At 40.9% G+C, this 19328-nt stretch overlaps 1 protein-coding gene across 1 annotated transcript in view; it reads right to left on the reverse strand.

Annotated features, from left to right (window-relative positions):
* LOC129721270 (heparan sulfate 2-O-sulfotransferase pipe) overlaps window positions 1-19328 on the reverse strand; it is a 555985-nt gene that overhangs the window by 885 nt on the left and 535772 nt on the right. Inside the window, exon 5 of the mRNA XM_055673632.1 lies at window positions 54-613. Coding sequence (XP_055529607.1) covers window positions 54-613 — 560 coding nt within the window. The remainder of the gene's footprint in view (window positions 1-53; window positions 614-19328) is intronic.

Raw genomic sequence — 19328 nt, forward strand, 5'->3', positions numbered from 1 at the left:
AAGAACGGTTTTAATATTTATTTTAACCAGAGAACACAACACAGGTTTCGTACAGGCACAGTTCATCATGGCCACAGAAGAACAAAGTTTGACGCCGGTGATCTCCGATGCCCTCATGGATAGCTCCTTGAGCATATGTACACTCTGGATCACCCTGTAGAACACAAGTTTCGAAATCTTTCTTCAGCCAACGTGGATCGGGTAGCGGAAGATCGGGAAATGCCTGCTTTCGTTCGACAAAGTACCAGGGAGCACGAACGTAGTAATACCAACTGATGATACGTTCAACGGGGTCTCGAACCATGTTCACGTAGATGGGCATCGGTAGTCCAAAACGGGTGAAGTTGGTATAGCAGACGTGCTTGACGTATACCGAGGGCATCGGTAGGTCGGTAACCATTTCGGCAAGCTCCTGTTGGCGGTCGGGTGTTAGGCGAATCACTTCCAGCCGCTGTACCACGTCTCGATGGAAGGTGTAGTCATTGCGAATTGCCAACCGACGCAACAGTTCCATAAAGGTTTGACTTCCCACCTTCGGAACCCGATTGAAAAAGATGATGGGCACCTCGGATCGGAGAGTGTTGTTCAGGTCGCGAGCGCTTAGCGTTTGCATCTGAAAGAGGAAAAAAGGAATAGGAGCATTAGTAACGTACAAGTGACGAGTTTATTGAATATAGACACTAATTTGTATGATTAAAGGCCAAACGAACTGGACTAGATCCAACCCTAACAAAGACCGGAAGATTTCTTCCCAGCAAACGCCGGTAGAAATGTGTGGGATCACGCCTTAATCGCGAGAGGAAGTACCCAAACTGGTTGACACGAGTTCGCAAGTCAACGGGTCGTTAGTAAAAACTCTTGGTGAAGTCACTTTTTAAAGTGTCAGTTATTGGTAGGGGAGAACTGTACAAAACGCAACAGTTTAGCATTTTCAGCGCTTCTAATTATTTTCAAGCAACATTGCATGTGTAGGATGATTGTAGGATCTAAAATACTCTGCTTCAATGTTTTTTTAGAAAATAAAAAAAAACATTGCTACTGTCGTGTCTGTCGTGACCAATCCATCCAACCGTTGAATATATTAATTTGCTTCTTTTAGATGATTCAATAAACTGTCTTCTATCATCAAGATATTTCATACGACTCACTTTATTTTTTCATTTAATCTCTGTCCTGCACTTGCATTCTTCATTTCTCTCTCCCTCACTGTCTCTTACTATCACTCTCACTCTCTCTCTCTCTCTCTCTCTCTCTCTCTCATTCTCGTTCCTTACAGCTACTAAACATACCGTGGGCTAAAAGCTTAAGTTCGTAGCGAAGACGCACCACAACAACGGCCAATAACGTATGAGGAAAAAAAATCCGAACAAAATTTAATTCCAAATTAAAAATCTTGCGCAAATTATTTTTCTATGCTTGTTAGTTTATTCAATTAATGTTACTCATTAACAAACCTCATAGGAAAAACTCAGCTCCACATCGCGCTGACTTTCTGATACTCTTGGGTACTTGCTTTATAGCTTCCTGAATTCCGGATGTAGCAAACGCATTATTTAGAACTTGACAATATAGTCATTCAGCAACTCATTTAATATTGTTCTTATAAAAGGAATTAGAATAGATTTAATAATCGCAATAGGTTCCCTTCATAGAGGAGATTGCTACATAGATAATCCCCGACCGACCCTTCGTGCGGGTGCTAGATTAGAAGCAGGTATAGAATATCTAGATCCGTGCGAGTGCACTGATCGTAAGCGGTCTATTTTCTCAGTCTGTTAGGTTTAGCCAGCGTCAATGACTATGTGAATTATGGCCGGACAATGCTCAAAGAAAAGGGCGATAAGTCCTATTATCAGCCGGCGCGTCTGCGTACGCATTATCATCTTAAGTAGGGAAATAGGGAATGCAAATCCGGTGCTTTGTAAAACATTGTAACTACCTGAATGAATGTTGTCGTAGGCGCGTGTAAAGAAAGCCGATAACGTTCGAAACCTTTTTCCCGTTCAGGTACCGGATTAGGGGAAGGCAAATTTGACCTGACTAGGCGAATGGAAATTCTGTCGCGTTCTTATTTGTTCCCTTACGAAGATTCGGAGAATCTTCTCTCTCATTTTCTCTTCCATACGTAGGCATAGTTCGTAAGATTACAATTTGTAAATTTTTGTATATAAACCCGATTTGCTACCAAATAAAATTATACCACTAGCAAATACGAACTCGCACAGATCTTTCTAAATCCGAACGCTAGATTTCAGAGGTTGTCCCTTGTGTGTTTAAGCCTTTCGAATGCGAAAAGGACCTTTGCACACCGGTTAAGATAACCCGAGGAATCTAACCCTTTTAATAGAAAGACGTTCACTATTCTTAACTCCTGAAGTCGACACCGGATGTTTTAATTGTTTTGAGCTCCTTCTTGATTTTTCTATCAAACAATCGCATTTTTTTCTCTGTAATTTTTATGGTAGACCATTCGCTTCAAATTTGCTCAGAAAATTTTCAATAGAATGTAGCTGTGGCACATTTTGAGGATTGTATCCTTTCGGAATAAACCTATTATATTATTGCACTTATATTCTAAGTTTTAAACCCATTTCATGCAGATACTTCTTCACTGTTTCGGATCAATCTGATATTAATTGCCCAGCTCACGATATGATTTCACCGACCGACCAGGCGTTTCTGCTCGAACTTTGCTCTCTTGCAAAGTGCATTTTCGTTCGAAATCAGACGCTCACAAAAATTGCAAATCAATTTACGACGATCTTCCGAACATGCCTTTTTCCCAACTAAACGTCACTTGACAGAATCGACTGGCCGTGTTACCTGTTATATAGCAGTGGATCTTCATTTTGTGGAAAAAGATTTTTCGATTTGTTATTTATTTATTTATTTCCATCAATCATAGTAGACTACATCTTGAAAACTATTGTTAACATCACAAATATAGTTATGTAATTCTAGTGTTCAATATTTTTCTAAGAGCATTTCGTGACATCGTTAAATCAATAACTTCACAATATTTATTGAAAAGACTCATCATACTATTAACTGGCCCGGCCATGGCATATTCTGTTCTATAAGAATTTAATACAAAAATTTTTCGCGTTCCTAATGAGCGTGTAGGAGCATAAAAGTTGAGTTTTACAAGCAAATTTTCCGAACTTATGCGTTGTGAAACTAAATCGTTGACAAGAGTTACCGAAGCAATTTCTCTTCTTTTTTCAAGCGTTTCTATATTAATAAGCATGCAACGCGGTTCATAACAAGGGAGAGGAAATGAATTCCAACCTAGTTTTCTTAGTGCATATAACAAAAACTGTTTTTGTACGGTTTCGATTCAATCGGAATGGACGTCTTGATAAGGCGACCAAACAACACTACAGTATTCTAAAATAGATCTAACATATGTAACAAAGAGAGTTTTTATAGTGTACGGGTCTACGAAATGATAACTGAATCTTTTTATAAAACTCAGCATACTGTTGGCTCTATTGATGATCGTATTGTAGTGATCAATGAATGTTAACTTAGAATCCATAATTACTCCCAAATCTCTAATTTGATAACACCTTTCTATAACTTGATGTCCAAGAGTGCAACTGGCATGTTCAGGATTTCTTTTCGTTGAGTAGGATATAATATTGCATTTTTTCACGTTGTGATCAAGAAGACTTTTTTTACACCAAATGTAGAAAATGTCAACCTCTTGTTGGAATTGTTGGATGTCTGATTTGTGTTTTTTTTCCATGTACAGTTTCATGTCATCGGCATATATCAATACTTTGAGACGATTCAACACAAGGGTAACGTCACTGACAAATAAAATGAAGAGCAAAGAGCCTAAATGGGAGCCTTGTGGAAAAAAAGAAAATGATCCCAAATTGAGCTCAGAATCGCCGAAAACGCCTTCTAAAGGCCAGAAAATGCCAAAAAAGAAAATGATCCCAAATTGAGCTCAGAATCGCCGAAAACGCCTTCTAAAGGCCAGAAAACGCCAAAAAAGAAAGTGATCCCAAATTGAGCTCAGAATCGCCGAAAACGCCTTCTAAAGGCCAGAAAACGCCAAAAAAGAAAATGATCCCAAATTGAGCTCAGAATCGCCGAAAACGCCTTCTAAAGGCCAGAAAACGCCAAAAAAGAAAGTGATCACAAATTGAGCTCAGAATCGCCGAAAACGCCTTCTAAAGGCCAGAAAACGCAAAAAAAAAAGAAAATGATCCCAAGTTGAGCTCAGAATCGCCGAAAACGCCTTCTAAAGGCCAGAAAACGCAAAAAAAAGTAAATGATCCCAAGTTGAGCTCAGAATCGCCGAAAACACCTTCTAAAGGCCAGAAAACGCCAAAAAAGAAAGTGATCACAAATTGAGCTCAGAATCGCCGAAAACGCCTTCTAAAGGCCAGAAAACGCCAAAAAAGAAAATGATCCCAAATTGAGCTCAGAATCGCCGAAAACGCCTTCTAAAGGCCAGAAAACGCCAAAAAAGAAAATGATCCCAAATTGAGCTCAGAATCGCCGAAAACGCCTTCTAAAGGCCAGAAAACGCCAAAAAAGAAAATGATCCCAAATTGAGCTCAGAATCGCCAAAAACGCCTTCTAAAGGCCAGAATACGCCAAAAAAGGGAATGATCCCAAATTAGGCTCAGAATCGCCGAAAACGCCTTCTAAAGGCCAGAAAACGCCAAAAAAGAAAATGATCCCAAATTGAGCTCAGAACCGCCGAAAACGCCTTCTAAAGGCCAGAAAACGCCAAAAAAGAAAGTGATCACAAATTGAGCTCAGAACCGCCGAAAACGCCTTCTAAAGGCCAGAAAACGCCAAAAAAGAAAGTGATCACAAATTGAGCTCAGAATCGCCGAAAACGCCTTCTAAAGGCCAGAAAACGCCAAAAAAGAAAGTGATCACAAATTGAGCTCAAAATCGCCGAAAACGCCTTCTAAAGGCCAGAAAACGCAAAAAAAAGAAAATGATCCCAAATTGAGCTCAGAATCGCCGAAAAAGCCTTCTAAAGGCCAGAAAACGCAGAAAAAAGAAAATGATCCCAAATTGAGCTCAGAATCGCCGAAAACGCCTTCTAAAGGCCAGAAAACGCCAAAAAAGAAAATGAACAAATTGAGCTCAGAATCGCCGAAAACGCCTTCTAAAGGCCAGAAAACGCAAAAATAAGTAAATGATCCCAAATTGAGCTCAGAATCGCCGAAAACGCCTTCTAAAGGCCAGAAAACGCCAAAAAAGAAAGTGATCACAAATTGAGCTCAGAATCGCCGAAAACGCCTTCTAAAGGCCAGAAAACGCCAAAAAAGAAAATGATCCCAAATTGAGCTCAGAATCGCCGAAAACGCCTTCTAAAGGCCAGAAAACGCCAAAAAAGAAAATGATCCCAAATTGAGCTCAGAATCGCCGAAAACGCCTTCTAAAGGCCAGAAAACGCCAAAAAAGAAAATGATCCCAAATTGAGCTCAGAATCGCCAAAAACGCCTTCTAAAGGCCAGAAAACGCCAAAAAAGAAAGTGATCACAAATTGAGCTCAGAATTACCGAAAACGCCTTCTAAAGGCCAGAAAACGCCAAAAAAGAAAATGATCCCAAATTGAGCTCAGAATCGCCAAAAACGCCTTCTAAAGGCCAGAATACGCCAAAAAAGAAAATGATCCCAAATTGAGCTCAGAATCGCCGAAAACGCCTTCTAAAGGCCAGAAAACGCAAAAAAAAAAGTAAATGATACCAAATTGAGCTCAGAATCGCCGAAAACGTCTTCTAAAGGCCAGAAAACGCCAATAAAGAAAGTGATCACAAATTGAGCTCAGAATCGCCGAAAACGCCTTCTAAAGGCCAGAAAACGCCAAAAAAGAAAATGATCCCAAATTGAGCTCAGAATCGCCTAAAACGCCTTCTAAAGGCCAGAAAACGCCAAAAAAGAAAATGATCACAAATTGAGCTCAGAATCGCCGAAAACGCCTTCTAAAGGCCAGAAAACGCCAAAAAAGAAAGTGATCACAAATTGAGCTCAGAATCGCCGAAAACGCCTTCTAAAGGCCAGAAAACGCAAAAAAAAGAAAATGATCCCAAATTGAGCTCAGAATCGCCGAAAACGCCTTCTAAAGGCCAGAATACGCCAAAAAAGAAAATGATCCCAAATTGAGCTCAGAATCGCCAAAAACGCCTTCTAAAGGCCAGAATACGCCAAAAAAGGGAATGATCCCAAATTAGGCTCAGAATCGCCGAAAACGCCTTCTAAAGGCCAGAAAACGCCAAAAAAGAAAATGATCCCAAATTGAGCTCAGAATCGCCAAAAACGCCTTCTAAAGGCCAGAATACGCCAAAAAAGGGAATGATCCCAAATTAGGCTCAGAATCGCCGAAAACGCCTTCTAAAGGCCAGAAAACGCCAAAAAAGAAAATGATCCCAAATTGAGCTCAGAACCGCCGAAAACGCCTTCTAAAGGCCAGAAAACGCCAAAAAAGAAAGTGATCACAAATTGAGCTCAGAATCGCCGAAAACGCCTTCTAAAGGCCAGAAAACGCCAAAAAAGAAGGTGATCACAAATTGAGCTCAGAATCGCCGAAAACGCCTTCTAAAGGCCAGAAAACGCAAAAAAAAGAAAATGATCCCAAGTTGAGCTCAGAATCGCCGAAAACGCCTTCTAAAGGCCAGAAAACGCCAAAAAAGAAAATGATCCCAAATTGAGCTCAGAATCGCTAAAAACGCCTTCTTAAGGCCAGAATACGCCAAAAAAGGGAATGATCCCAAATTAGGCTCAGAATCGCCGAAAACGCCTTCTAAAGGCCAGAAAACGCAAAAAAAAAGTAAATGATCCCAAATTGAGCTCAGAATCGCCGAAAACGCCTTCTAAAGGCCAGAAAACGCCAAAAAAGAAAGTGATCACAAATTGAGCTCAGAATCGCCGAAAACGCCTTCTAAAGGCCAGAAAACGCCAAAAAAGAAAATGATCCCAAATTGAGCTCAGAATCGCCGAAAACGCCTTCTAAAGGCCAGAAAACGCCAAAAAAGAAAGTGATCACAAATTGAGCTCAGAATCGCCGAAAACGCCTTCTAAAGGCCAGAAAACGCAAAAAAAAGTAAATGATACCAAATTGAGCTCAGAATCACCGAAAACGTCTTCTAAAGGCCAGAAAACGCCAAAAAAGAAAGTGATCACAAATTGAGCTCAGAATCGCCGAAAACGCCTTCTAAAGGCCAGAAAACGCAAAAAAAAAGAAAATGATCCCAAGTTGAGCTCAGAATCGCCGAAAACGCCTTCTAAAGGCCAGAAAACGCCAAAAAAGAAAATGATCCCAAATTGAGCTCAGAATCGCTAAAAACGCCTTCTTAAGGCCAGAATACGCCAAAAAAGGGAATGATCCCAAATTAGGCTCAGAATCGCCGAAAACGCCTTCTAAAGGCCAGAAAACGCAAAAAAAAAGTAAATGATCCCAAATTGAGCTCAGAATCGCCGAAAACGCCTTCTAAAGGCCAGAAAACGCCAAAAAAGAAAGTGATCACAAATTGAGCTCAGAATCGCCGAAAACGCCTTCTAAAGGCCAGAAAACGCCAAAAAAGAAAATGATCCCAAATTGAGCTCAGAATCGCCGAAAACGCCTTCTAAAGGCCAGAAAACGCCAAAAAAGAAAATGATCCCAAATTGAGCTCAGAATCGCCAAAAACGCCTTCTAAAGGCCAGAAAACGCCAAAAAAGAAAGTGATCACAAATTGAGCTCAGAATTACCGAAAACGCCTTCTAAAGGCCAGAAAACGCCAAAAAAGAAAATGATCCCAAATTGAGCTCAGAATCGCCAAAAACGCCTTCTTAAGGCCAGAATACGCCAAAAAAGAAAATGATCCCAAATTGAGCTCAGAATCGCCGAAAACGCCTTCTAAAGGCCAGAAAACGCAAAAAAAAAGTAAATGATACCAAATTGAGCTCAGAACCGCCGAAAACGCCTTCTAAAGGCCAGAAAACGCCAAAAAAGAAAGTGATCACAAATTGAGCTCAGAATCGCCGAAAACGCCTTCTAAAGGCCAGAAAACGCCAAAAAAGAAAGTGATCACAAATTGAGCTCAGAATCGCCGAAAACGCCTTCTAAAGGCCAGAAAACGCAAAAAAAAAGAAAATGATCCCAAGTTGAGCTCAGAATCGCCGAAAACGCCTTCTAAAGGCCAGAAAACGCAAAAAAAAGTAAATGATCCCAAATTGAGCTCAGAATCACCGAAAACGCCTTCTAAAGGCCAGAAAACGCCAAAAAAGAAAGTGATCACAAATTGAGCTCAGAATCGCCGAAAACGCCTTCTAAAGGCCAGAAAACGCCAAAAAAGAAAATGATCCCAAATTGAGCTCAGAATCGCCGAAAACGCCTTCTAAAGGCCAGAAAACGCCAAAAAAGAAAATGATCCCAAATTGAGCTCAGAATCGCCAAAAACGCCTTCTTAAGGCCAGAATACGCCAAAAAAGAAAGTGATCACAAATTGAGCTCAGAATCGCCGAAAACGCCTTCTAAAGGCCAGAAAACGCAAAAAAAAAGTAAATGATACCAAATTGAGCTCAGAACCGCCGAAAACGCCTTCCAAAGGCCAGAAAACGCCAAAAAAGAAAGTGATCACAAATTGAGCTAAGAATCGCCGAAAACGCCTTCTAAAGGCCAGAAAACGCCAAAAAAGAAAGTGATCACAAATTGAGCTCAGAATCGCCGAAAACGCCTTCTAAAGGCCAGAAAACGCAAAAAAAAAAGAAAATGATCCCAAGTTGAGCTCAGAATCGCCGAAAACGCCTTCTAAAGGCCAGAAAACGCAAAAAAAAGTAAATGATCCCAAATTGAGCTCAGAATCACCGAAAACGCCTTCTAAAGGCCAGAAAACGCCAAAAAAGAAAGTGATCACAAATTGAGCTCAGAATCGCCGAAAACGCCTTCTAAAGGCCAGAAAACGCCAAAAAAGAAAATGATCCCAAATTGAGCTCAGAATCGCCGAAAACGCCTTCTAAAGGCCAGAAAACGCCAAAAAAGAAAATGATCCCAAATTGAGCTCAGAATCGCCAAAAACGCCTTCTTAAGGCCAGAATACGCCAAAAAAGGGAATGATCCCAAATTAGGCTCAGAATCGCCGAAAACGCCTTCTAAAGGCCAGAAAACGCAAAAAAAAAGTAAATGATACCAAATTGAGCTCAGAACCGCCGAAAACGCCTTCCAAAGGCCAGAAAACGCCAAAAAAGAAAGTGATCACAAATTGAGCTAAGAATCGCCGAAAACGCCTTCTAAAGGCCAGAAAACGCCAAAAAAGAAAGTGATCACAAATTGAGCTCAGAATCGCCGAAAACGCCTTCTAAAGGCCAGAAAACGCAAAAAAAGTAAATGATCCCAAATTGAGCTCAGAATCGCCGAAAACGCCTTCTAAAGGCCAGAAAACGCCAAAAAAGAAAGTGATCACAAATTGAGCTCAGAATCGCCGAAAACGCCTTCTAAAGGCCAGAAAACGCCAAAAAAGAAAATGATCCCAAATTGAGCTCAGAATCGCCGAAAACGCCTTCTAAAGGCCAGAAAACGCCAAAAAAGAAAATGATCCCAAATTGAGCTCAGAATCGCCGAAAACGCCTTCTAAAGGCCAGAAAACGCCAAAAAAGAAAATGATCCCAAATTGAGCTCAGAATCGCCAAAAACGCCTTCTAATGCCAGAAAACGCCAAAAAAGAAAGTGATCACAAATTGAGCTCAGAATTACCGAAAACGCCTTCTTAAGGCCAGAAAACGCCAAAAAAGAAAATGATCCCAAATTGAGCTCAGAATCGCCAAAAACGCCTTCTTAAGGCCAGAATACGCCAAATAAGGGAATGATCCCAAATTAGGCTCAGAATCGCCGAAAACGCCTTCTAAAGGCCAGAAAACGCAAAAAAAAAGTAAATGATACCAAATTGAGCTCAGAACCGCCGAAAACGCCTTCTAAAGGCCAGAAAACGCCAAAAAAGAAAGTGACCACAAATTGAGCTCAGAATCGCCGAAAACGCCTTCTAAAGGCCAGAAAACGCCAAAAAAGAAAGTGATCACAAATTGAGCTCAGAATCGCCGAAAACGCCTTCTAAAGGCCAGAAAACGCCAAAAAAGAAAATGATCCCAAATTGAGCTCAGAATCGCCGAAAACGCCTTCTAAAGGCCAGAAAACGCAAAAAAAAGTAAATGATCCCAAATTGAGCTCAGAATCGCCGAAAACGTCTACTAAAGGCCAGAAAACGCCAAAAAAGAAAGTGATCACAAATTGAGCTCAGAATCGCCGAAAACGCCTTCTAAAGGCCAGAAAACGCAAAAAAAAAGAAAATGATCCCAAATTGAGCTCAGAATCACCGAAAACGCCTTCTAAAGGCCAGAAAACGCCAAAAAAGAAAATGATCCCAAATTGAGCTCAGAATCACCGAAAACGCCTTCTAAAGGCCAGAAAACGCCAAAAAAGAAAATGATCCCAAATTGAGCTCAGAATCGCCAAAAACGCCTTCTTAAGGCCAGAATACGCCAAAAAAGGGAATGATCCCAAATTAGGCTCAGAATCGCCGAAAACGCCTTCTAAAGGCCAGAAAACGCAAAAAAAAAGTAAATGATACCAAATTGAGCTCAGAACCGCCGAAAACGCCTTCTAAAGGCCAGAAAACGCCAAAAAAGAAAGTGATCACAAATTGAGCTCAGAATCGCCGAAAACGCCTTCTAAAGGCCAGAAAACGCCAAAAAAGAAAGTGATCACAAATTGAGCTCAGAATCGCCGAAAACGCCTTCTAAAGGCCAAAAAACGCAAAAAAAAAACAAAATGATCCCAAGTTGAGCTCAGAATCGCCGAAAACGCCTTCTAAAGGCCAGAAAACGCAAAAAAAGTAAATGATCCCAAATTGAGCTCAGAATCGCCGAAAACGCCTTCTAAAGGCCAGAAAACGCCAAAAAAGAAAGTGATCACAAATTGAGCTCAGAATCGCCGAAAACGCCTTCTAAAGGCCAGAAAACGCCAAAAAAGAAAATGATCCCAAATTGAGCTCAGAATCGCCGAAAACGCCTTCTAAAGGCCAGAAAACGCAAAAAAAAAGAAAATGATCCCAAGTTGAGCTCAGAATCGCCGAAAACGCCTTCTAAAGGCCAGAAAACGCAAAAAAAAGTAAATGATCCCAAATTGAGCTCAGAATCGCCGAAAACGCCTTCTAAAGGCCAGAAAACGTCAAAAAAGAAAGTGATCACAAATTGAGCTCAGAATCGCCGAAAACGCCTTCTAAAGGCCAGAAAACGCCAAAAAAGAAAATGATCCCAAATTGAGCTCAGAATCGCCGAAAACGCCTTCTAAAGGCCAGAAAACGCCAAAAAAGAAAATGATCCCAAATTGAGCTCAGAATCGCCAAAAACGCCTTCTAAAGGCCAGAAAACGCCAAAAAAGAAAGTGATCCCAAATTGAGCTCAGAATTACCGAAAACGCCTTCTAAAGGCCAGAAAACGCCAAAAAAGAAAATGATCCCAAATTGAGCTCAGAATCGCCAAAAACGCCTTCTTAAGGCCAGAATACGCCAAAAAAGAAAATGATCCCAAATTGAGCTCAGAATCGCCGAAAACGTCTTCTAAAGGCCAGAAAACGCCAAAAAAGAAAGTGATCACAAATTGAGCTCAGAATCGCCGAAAACGCCTTCTAAAGGCCAGAAAACGCCAAAAAAGAAAGTGATCACAAATTGAGCTCCGAATCGCCGAAAACGCCTTCTAAAGGCCAGAAAACGCCAAAAAAAAAAGAAAATGATCCCAAGTTGAGCTCAGAATCGCCGAAAACGCCTTCTAAAGGCCAGAAAACGCCAAAAACGAAAATGATCCCAAATTGAGCTCAAAATCGCCAAAAACGCCTTCTAAAGGCCAGAAAACGCCAAAAAAGAAAATGATCCCAAATTGAGCTCAGAATCGCCGAAAACGCCTTCTAAAGGCCAGAAAACGCCAAAAAAGAAAGTGATCACAAATTGAGCTCAGAATCGCCGAAAACGCCTTCTAAAGGCCAGAAAACGCCAAAAAAGAAAATGATCCCAAATTGAGCTCAGAATCGCCTAAAACGCCTTCTAAAGGCCAGAAAACGCCAAAAAAGAAAATGATCACAAATTGAGCTCAGAATCGCCGAAAACGCCTTCTAAAGGCCAGAAAACGCAAAAAAAAGTAAATGATACCAAATTGAGCTCAGAATCACCGAAAACGTCTTCTAAAGGCCAGAAAACGCCAAAAAAGAAAGTGATCACAAATTGAGCTCAGAATCGCCGAAAACGCCTTCTAAAGGCCAGAAAACGCCAAAAAAGAAAGTGATCACAAATTGAGCTCAGAATCGCCGAAAACGCCTTCTAAAGGCCAGAAAACGCAAAAAAAAAGAAAATGATCCCAAGTTGAGCTCAGAATCGCCGAAAACGCCTTCTAAAGGCCAGAAAACGTAAAAAAAGAAAATGATCCCAAATTGAGCTCAGAATCGCCGAAAACGCCTTCGAAAGGCCAGAAAACGCCAAAAAAGAAAATGATCCCAAATTGAGCTCAGAATCGCCGAAAACGCCTTCTAAAGGCCAGAAAACGCCAAAAAAGAAAGTGATCACAAATTGAGCTCAGAATCGCCGAAAACGCCTTCTAAAGGCCAGAAAACGCCAAAAAAGAAAATGATCCCAAATTAGACACAGAATCGCCGAAAACGTCTTCGAAAGGCCAGAAAACGCCAAAGAAGATATTGATCCCAAATTGAGCTCAGAATCGCCGAAAACGCCTTCTAAAAGCCCGAAAACGCAAAAAAAAAGTAAATGATCCCAAATTGAGCTCAGAATCGCCGAAAACGCCTTCTAAAGGCCAGAAAACGCAAAAAAAAGTAAATGATCCCAAATTGAGCTCAGAATCGCCGAAAACGCCTTCTAAAGGCCAGAAAACGCAAAAAAAAAGAAAATGATCCCAAATTGAGCTCAGAATCACCGAAAACGCCTTCTAAAGGCCAGAAAACGCCAAAAAAGAAAATGATCCTAAATTGAGCTCAGAATCGCCAAAAACGCCTTCTAAAGGCCAGAATACGCCAAAAAAGAAAATGATCCCAAATTAGGCTCAGAATCGCCGAAAACGCCTTCTAAAGGCCAGAAAACGCAAAAAAAGTAAATGATCCCAAATTGAGCTCAGAATCGCCGAAAACGTCTACTAAAGGCCAGAAAACGCCAAAAAAGAAAGTGATCACAAATTGAGCTCAGAATCGCCGAAAACGCCTTCTAAAGGCCAGAAAACGCAAAAAAAAAGAAAATGATCCCAAATTGAGCTCAGAATCATCGAAAACGCCTTCTAAAGGCCAGAAAACGCCAAAAAAGAAAATGATCCCAAATTGAGCTCAGAATCGCCGAAAACGCCTTCTAAAGGCTAGAAAACGCCAAAAAAGAAAATGATCCCAAATTGAGCTCAGAATCGTCGAAAACGCCTTCTAAAGGCCAGAAAACGCCAGAATAGGAAATGATCCCAAATTAGACACAGAATCGCCGAAAACGCCTTCGAAAGGCCAGAAAACGCCAAAGAAGATAGTGATCCCAAATTGAGCTCAGAATCGCCGAAAACGCCTTCTAAAGGCCAGAAAACGCCAAAAAAAAGAAAGTGATCACAAATTGAGCTCAGAATCGCCGAAAACGCCTTCTAAAGGCCAGAAAACGCAAAAAAAGAAAATGATCCCAAATTGAGCTCAGAATCGCCGAAAACGCCTTCTAAAGGCCAGAAAACGCCAAAAAAAGAAAGTGATCACAAATTGAGCTCAGAATCGCCGAAAACGCCTTCTAAAGGCCAGAAAACGCAAAAAAAAGAAAATGATCCCAAATTGAGCTCAGAATCGCCGAAAACGCCTTCTAAAGGCCAGAAAACGCAAAAAAAAGAAAATGATCCCAAATTGAGCTCAGAATCGCCGAAAACGCCTTCTAAAGGCCAGAAAACGCCAAAAAAAGAAAGTGATCACAAATTGAGCTCAGAATCGCCGAAAACGCCTTCTAAAGGCCAGAAAACGCAAAAAAAAGTAAATGATCCCAAATTGAGCTCAGAATCGTCGAAAACGCCTTCTAAAGGCCAGAAAACGCCAGAATAGGAAATGATCCCAAATTAGACACAGAATCGCCGAAAACGCCTTCGAAAGGCCAGAAAACGCCAAAGAAGATAGTGATCCCAAATTGAGCTCAGAATCGCCGAAAACGCCTTCTAAAGGCCAGAAAACGCCAAAAAAAAGAAAGTGATCACAAATTGAGCTCAGAATCGCCGAAAACGCCTTCTAAAGGCCAGAAAACGCAAAAAAAGAAAATGATCCCAAATTGAGCTCAGAATCGCCGAAAACGCCTTCTAAAGGCCAGAAAACGCCAAAAAAAGAAAGTGATCACAAATTGAGCTCAGAATCGCCGAAAACGCCTTCTAAAGGCCAGAAAACGCAAAAAAAAGTAAATGATCACAAATTGAGCTCAGAATCGCCGAAAACGCCTTCTAAAGGCCAGAAAACGCCAGAATAGGAAATGATCCCAAATAAGACACAGAATCGCCGAAAACGCCTTCTAAAGGCCAGAAAACGCCAAAGAAGATAGTGATCCCAAATTGAGCTCAGAATCGCCGAAAACGCCTTCTAAAGGCCAGAAAACGCCAAAAAAGAAAATGATCCCAAATTGAGCTCAGAATCGCCGAAAACGCCTTCTAAAGGCCAGAAAACGCCAAAAAAGAAAGTGATCACAAATTGAGCTCAGAATCGCCGAAAACGCCTTCTAAAGGCCAGAAAACGCCAAAAAAGAAAATGATCCCAAATTGAGCTCAGAATCGCCGAAAACGCCTTCTAAAGGCCAGAAAACGCCAAAAAAGAAAGTGATCACAAATTGAGCTCAGAATCGCCGAAAACGCCTTCTAAAGGCCAGAAAACGCCAAAACAGAAAATGATCCCAAATTGAGCTCAGAATCGCCGAAAACGCCTTCTAAAGGCCAGAAAACGCCAAAGAAGATAGTGATCCCAAATTGAGCTCAGAATCGCCGAAAACGCCTTCTAAAGGCCAGAAAACGCCAAAGAAGATAGTGATCCCAAATTGAGCTCAGAATCGCCGAAAACGCCTTCTAAAGGCCAGAAAACGCCAAAAAAGAAAATGATCCCAAATTGAGCTCAGAATCGCCGAAAACGCCTTCTAAAGGCCAGAAAACGCCAAAAAAGAAAGTGATCACAAATTGAGCTCAGAATCGCCGAAAACGCCTTCTAAAGGCCAGAAAACGCAAAAAAAAAGAAAACGATCCCAAGTTGAGCTCAGAATCGCCGAAAACGCCTTCTAAAGGCCAGAAAACGCCAAAAAAGAAAGTGATCACAAATTGAGCTCAGAATCGCCGAAAACGCCTTCTAAAGGCCAGAAAACGCCAAAAAAGAAAGTGATCACAAATTGAGCTCAGAATCGCCAAAAACGCCTTCTAAAGGCCAGAAAACGCCAAAAAAGAAAGTGATCACAAATTGAGCTCAGAATCGCCGAAAACGCCTTCTAAAGGCCAGAAAACGCCAAAAAAGAAAGTGATCACAAATTGAGCTCAGAATCGCCGAAAACGCCTTCTAAAGGCCAGAAAACGCCAAAAAAAAAGAAAACGATCCCAAGTTGAGCTCAGAATCGCCGAAAACGCCTTCTAAAGGCCAGAAAACGCCAAAAAAGAAAGTGATCACAAATTGAGCTCAGAATCGCCGAAAACGCCTTCTAAAGGCCAGAAAACGCCAAAAAAGAAAGTGATCACAAATTGAGCTCAGAATCGCCAAAAACGCCTTCTAAAGGCCAGAAAACGCCAAAAAAGAAAGTGATCACAAATTGAGCTCAGAATCGCCGAAAACGCCTTCTAAAGGCCAGAAAACGCCAAAAAAGAAAGTGATCACAAATTGAGCTCAGAATCGCCGAAAACGCCTTCTAAAGGCCAGAAAACGCCAAAAAAAAAAGAAAATGATCCCAAGTTGAGCTCAGAATCGCCGAAAACGCCTTCTAAAGGCCAGAAAACGCCAAAAACGAAAATGATCCCAAATTGAGCTCAAAATCGCCAAAAACGCCTTCTAAAGGCCAGAAAACGCAAAAAAAGAAAATGATCCCAAATTGAGCTCAGAATCGCCGCAAACGCCTTCTAAAGGCCAGAAAACGCCAAAAAAGAAAGTGATCACAAATTGAGCTCAGAATCGCCGAAAACGCCTTCTAAAGGCCAGAAAACGCAAAAAAAAAAGAAAATGATCCCAAGTTGAGCTCAGAATCGCCAAAAACGCCTTCTAAAGGCCAGAAAACGCCAAAAAAGAAAGTGATCACAAATTGAGCTCAGAATCGCCGAAAACGCCTTCTAAAGGCCAGAAAACGCCAAAAAAGAAAATGATCCCAAATTGAGCTCAGAATCGCCGAAAACGCCTTCTAAAGGCCAGAAAACGCCAAAAAAGAAAATGATCCCAAATTGAGCTCAGAATCGCCGAAAACGCCTTCTAAAGGCCAGAAAACGCCAAAGAAGATAGTGATCCCAAATTGAGCTCAGAATCGCCGAAAACGCCTTCTAAAGGCCAGAAAACGCCAAAAAAGAAAATGATCCCAAATTGAGCTCAGAATCGCCGAAAACGCCTTCTAAAGGCCAGAAAACGCCAAAAAAGAAAGTGATCACAAATTGAGCTCAGAATCGCCGAAAACGCCTTCTAAAGGCCAGAAAACGCAAAAAAAAAGAAAACGATCCCAAGTTGAGCTCAGAATCGCCGAAAACGCCTTCTAAAGGCCAGAAAACGCCAAAAAAGAAAGTGATCACAAATTGAGCTCAGAATCGCCGAAAACGCCTTCTAAAGGCCAGAAAACGCCAAAAAAGAAAGTGATCACAAATTGAGCTCAGAATCGCCAAAAACGCCTTCTAAAGGCCAGAAAACGCCAAAAAAGAAAGTGATCACAAATTGAGCTCAGAATCGCCGAAAACGCCTTCTAAAGGCCAGAAAACGCCAAAAAAGAAAGTGATCACAAATTGAGCTCAGAATCGCCGAAAACGCCTTCTAAAGGCCAGAAAACGCCAAAAAAAAGAAAACGATCCCAAGTTGAGCTCAGAATCGCCGAAAACGCCTTCTAAAGGCCAGAAAACGCCAAAAAAGAAAGTGATCACAAATTGAGCTCAGAATCGCCGAAAACGCCTTCTAAAGGCCAGAAAACGCCAAAAAAGAAAGTGATCACAAATTGAGCTCAGAATCGCCAAAAACGCCTTCTAAAGGCCAGAAAACGCCAAAAAAGAAAGTGATCACAAATTGAGCTCAGAATCGCCGAAAACGCCTTCTAAAGGCCAGAAAACGCCAAAAAAGAAAGTGATCACAAATTGAGCTCAGAATCGCCGAAAACGCCTTCTAAAGGCCAGAAAACGCCAAAAAAAAAAGAAAATGATCCCAAGTTGAGCTCAGAATCGCCGAAAACGCCTTCTAAAGGCCAGAAAACGCCAAAAACGAAAATGATCCCAAATTGAGCTCAAAATCGCCAAAAACGCCTTCTAAAGGCCAGAAAACGCAAAAAAAGAAAATGATCCCAAATTGAGCTCAGAATCGCCGCAAACGCCTTCTAAAGGCCAGAAAACGCCAAAAAAGAAAGTGATCACAAATTGAGCTCAGAATCGCCGAAAACGCCTTCTAAAGGCCAGAAAACGCAAAAAAAAAAAGAAAATGATCCCAAGTTGAGCTCAGAATCGCCAAAAACGCCTTCTAAAGGCCAGAAAACGCCAAAAAAGAAAGTGATCACAAATTGAGCTCAGAATCGCCGAAAACGCCTTCTAAAGGCCAGAAAACGCCAAAAAAGAAAATGATCCCAAATTGAGCTCAGAATCGCCGAAAACGCCTTCTAAAGGCCAGAAAACGCCAAAAAAGAAAATGATCCCAAATTGAGCTCAGAATCGCCAAAAACGCCTTCTAAAGGCCAGAAAACGCCAAAAAAGAAAGTGATCACAAATTGAGCTCAGAATCGCCGAAAACGCCTTCTAAAGGCCAGAAAACGCAAAAAAAAGTAAATGATCCCAAATTGAGCTCAGAATCGCCGAAAACGCCTTCGAAGATGTCACTTTTACTGGTACAAAAAGGTGTCCCTTAAACCTAACCGTTTGTGTCCTATTCGTCAAATAAGATCCAATCCATCTAAGTAGGCCTGACTCAAATCCCAGTTTTTTTTAATTTGAACATAAGCATGGAAATATCTACTCTGTCCAAAGCTTTACTAAAATCCGTGTATAGAGTTTCCACGAAGCTGCCTCTGTCCATAGACGCAAGAGAGAAATCAACAAATTCAAGTAAGTTGGTAGCCGTAGACCTTTCTTTGTGAAAACCATGTTGGTTACACGTTATGCGATTCTTTACCTGATTAAATATTTTTTGGTTTACGATAGCTTCAAAAAGTTTAGGAATACATGATATTATTGCAACGCCACGATAATTTTTGATGTCAGATCTCTTACCTGACTTGAAAATCGGCATAAGAAAAGATTTTTTTCCAGACTGATGGAAATTGTCCGGACGTAAGGGATAAGTTGAAAAGCCAAAACAAGGGTTTTACGAAGGCAGGAGCAAGATTTTTCATAAGTGAGGGTGGAATTCCATCTGGACCTGGACCTTTTGAAGCGTCCAGTTCTTTTAGTGTGGCGAGGATTTCTTGAACAGTTATTTGCTTAATAGATACGTTATTTATTTGTTCATGCAAGTGCGAGAAATACTCAAAGTCCCTGACTTCGTCGCTATTTCTATAAACGGTTTGAAAAAAAAACTCGCAAACTTGTTGCAGATTTGCTTTGAGTCAGTATTGGCAAAGTCTTCATATTGCATGCGAGATGGGAAGTTATTAGACTTCATTTTATCGTTTGCAAATTTAAAAAACTGTTTTGGGTCTGATTTAATGTTATTTTCCACCCTTGTGTTGTAGTTCTCATACGCAATAGATATTGCAGTATTCAGATCATCACATATGTTCAAAAATTTGTCCAAATTTCCTTGATCTTTAAGTTTTTTATGAGTTTTATAAGCTTTTTGTTTCCTATTCTTTAAATTTTTGATTTCTCTGGTGAACCAAATGGGATCTTTTGAGCTAACCGTTTTCTTTTTTGATTTTGGTACAGTTGAGTCTAAAACATCATACAGTGATGATAAAAAATTATCAACCGCTTTGTTCATATCTATTTCATTTTTTAGAAGTGATTGCCAGTCGATGTCAGTTAATTTACGATTGATTAGTTCAAAATTTGCTTTAGTGAAGTCATATTTATATTCAGGCTCATGATCAGAGGGTCGTGATCTCTCGGTATCAATCATTAGCGAGTACTCAAATGCAGTATGAAATTTTTCATTTTTCCTTAGGGGATATTCTGCTCTGTCAACACTA

This window comes from Wyeomyia smithii, chromosome 2 (genome assembly GCF_029784165.1).
Source record: "Wyeomyia smithii strain HCP4-BCI-WySm-NY-G18 chromosome 2, ASM2978416v1, whole genome shotgun sequence".
Taxonomy (NCBI): domain Eukaryota; kingdom Metazoa; phylum Arthropoda; class Insecta; order Diptera; family Culicidae; genus Wyeomyia; species Wyeomyia smithii.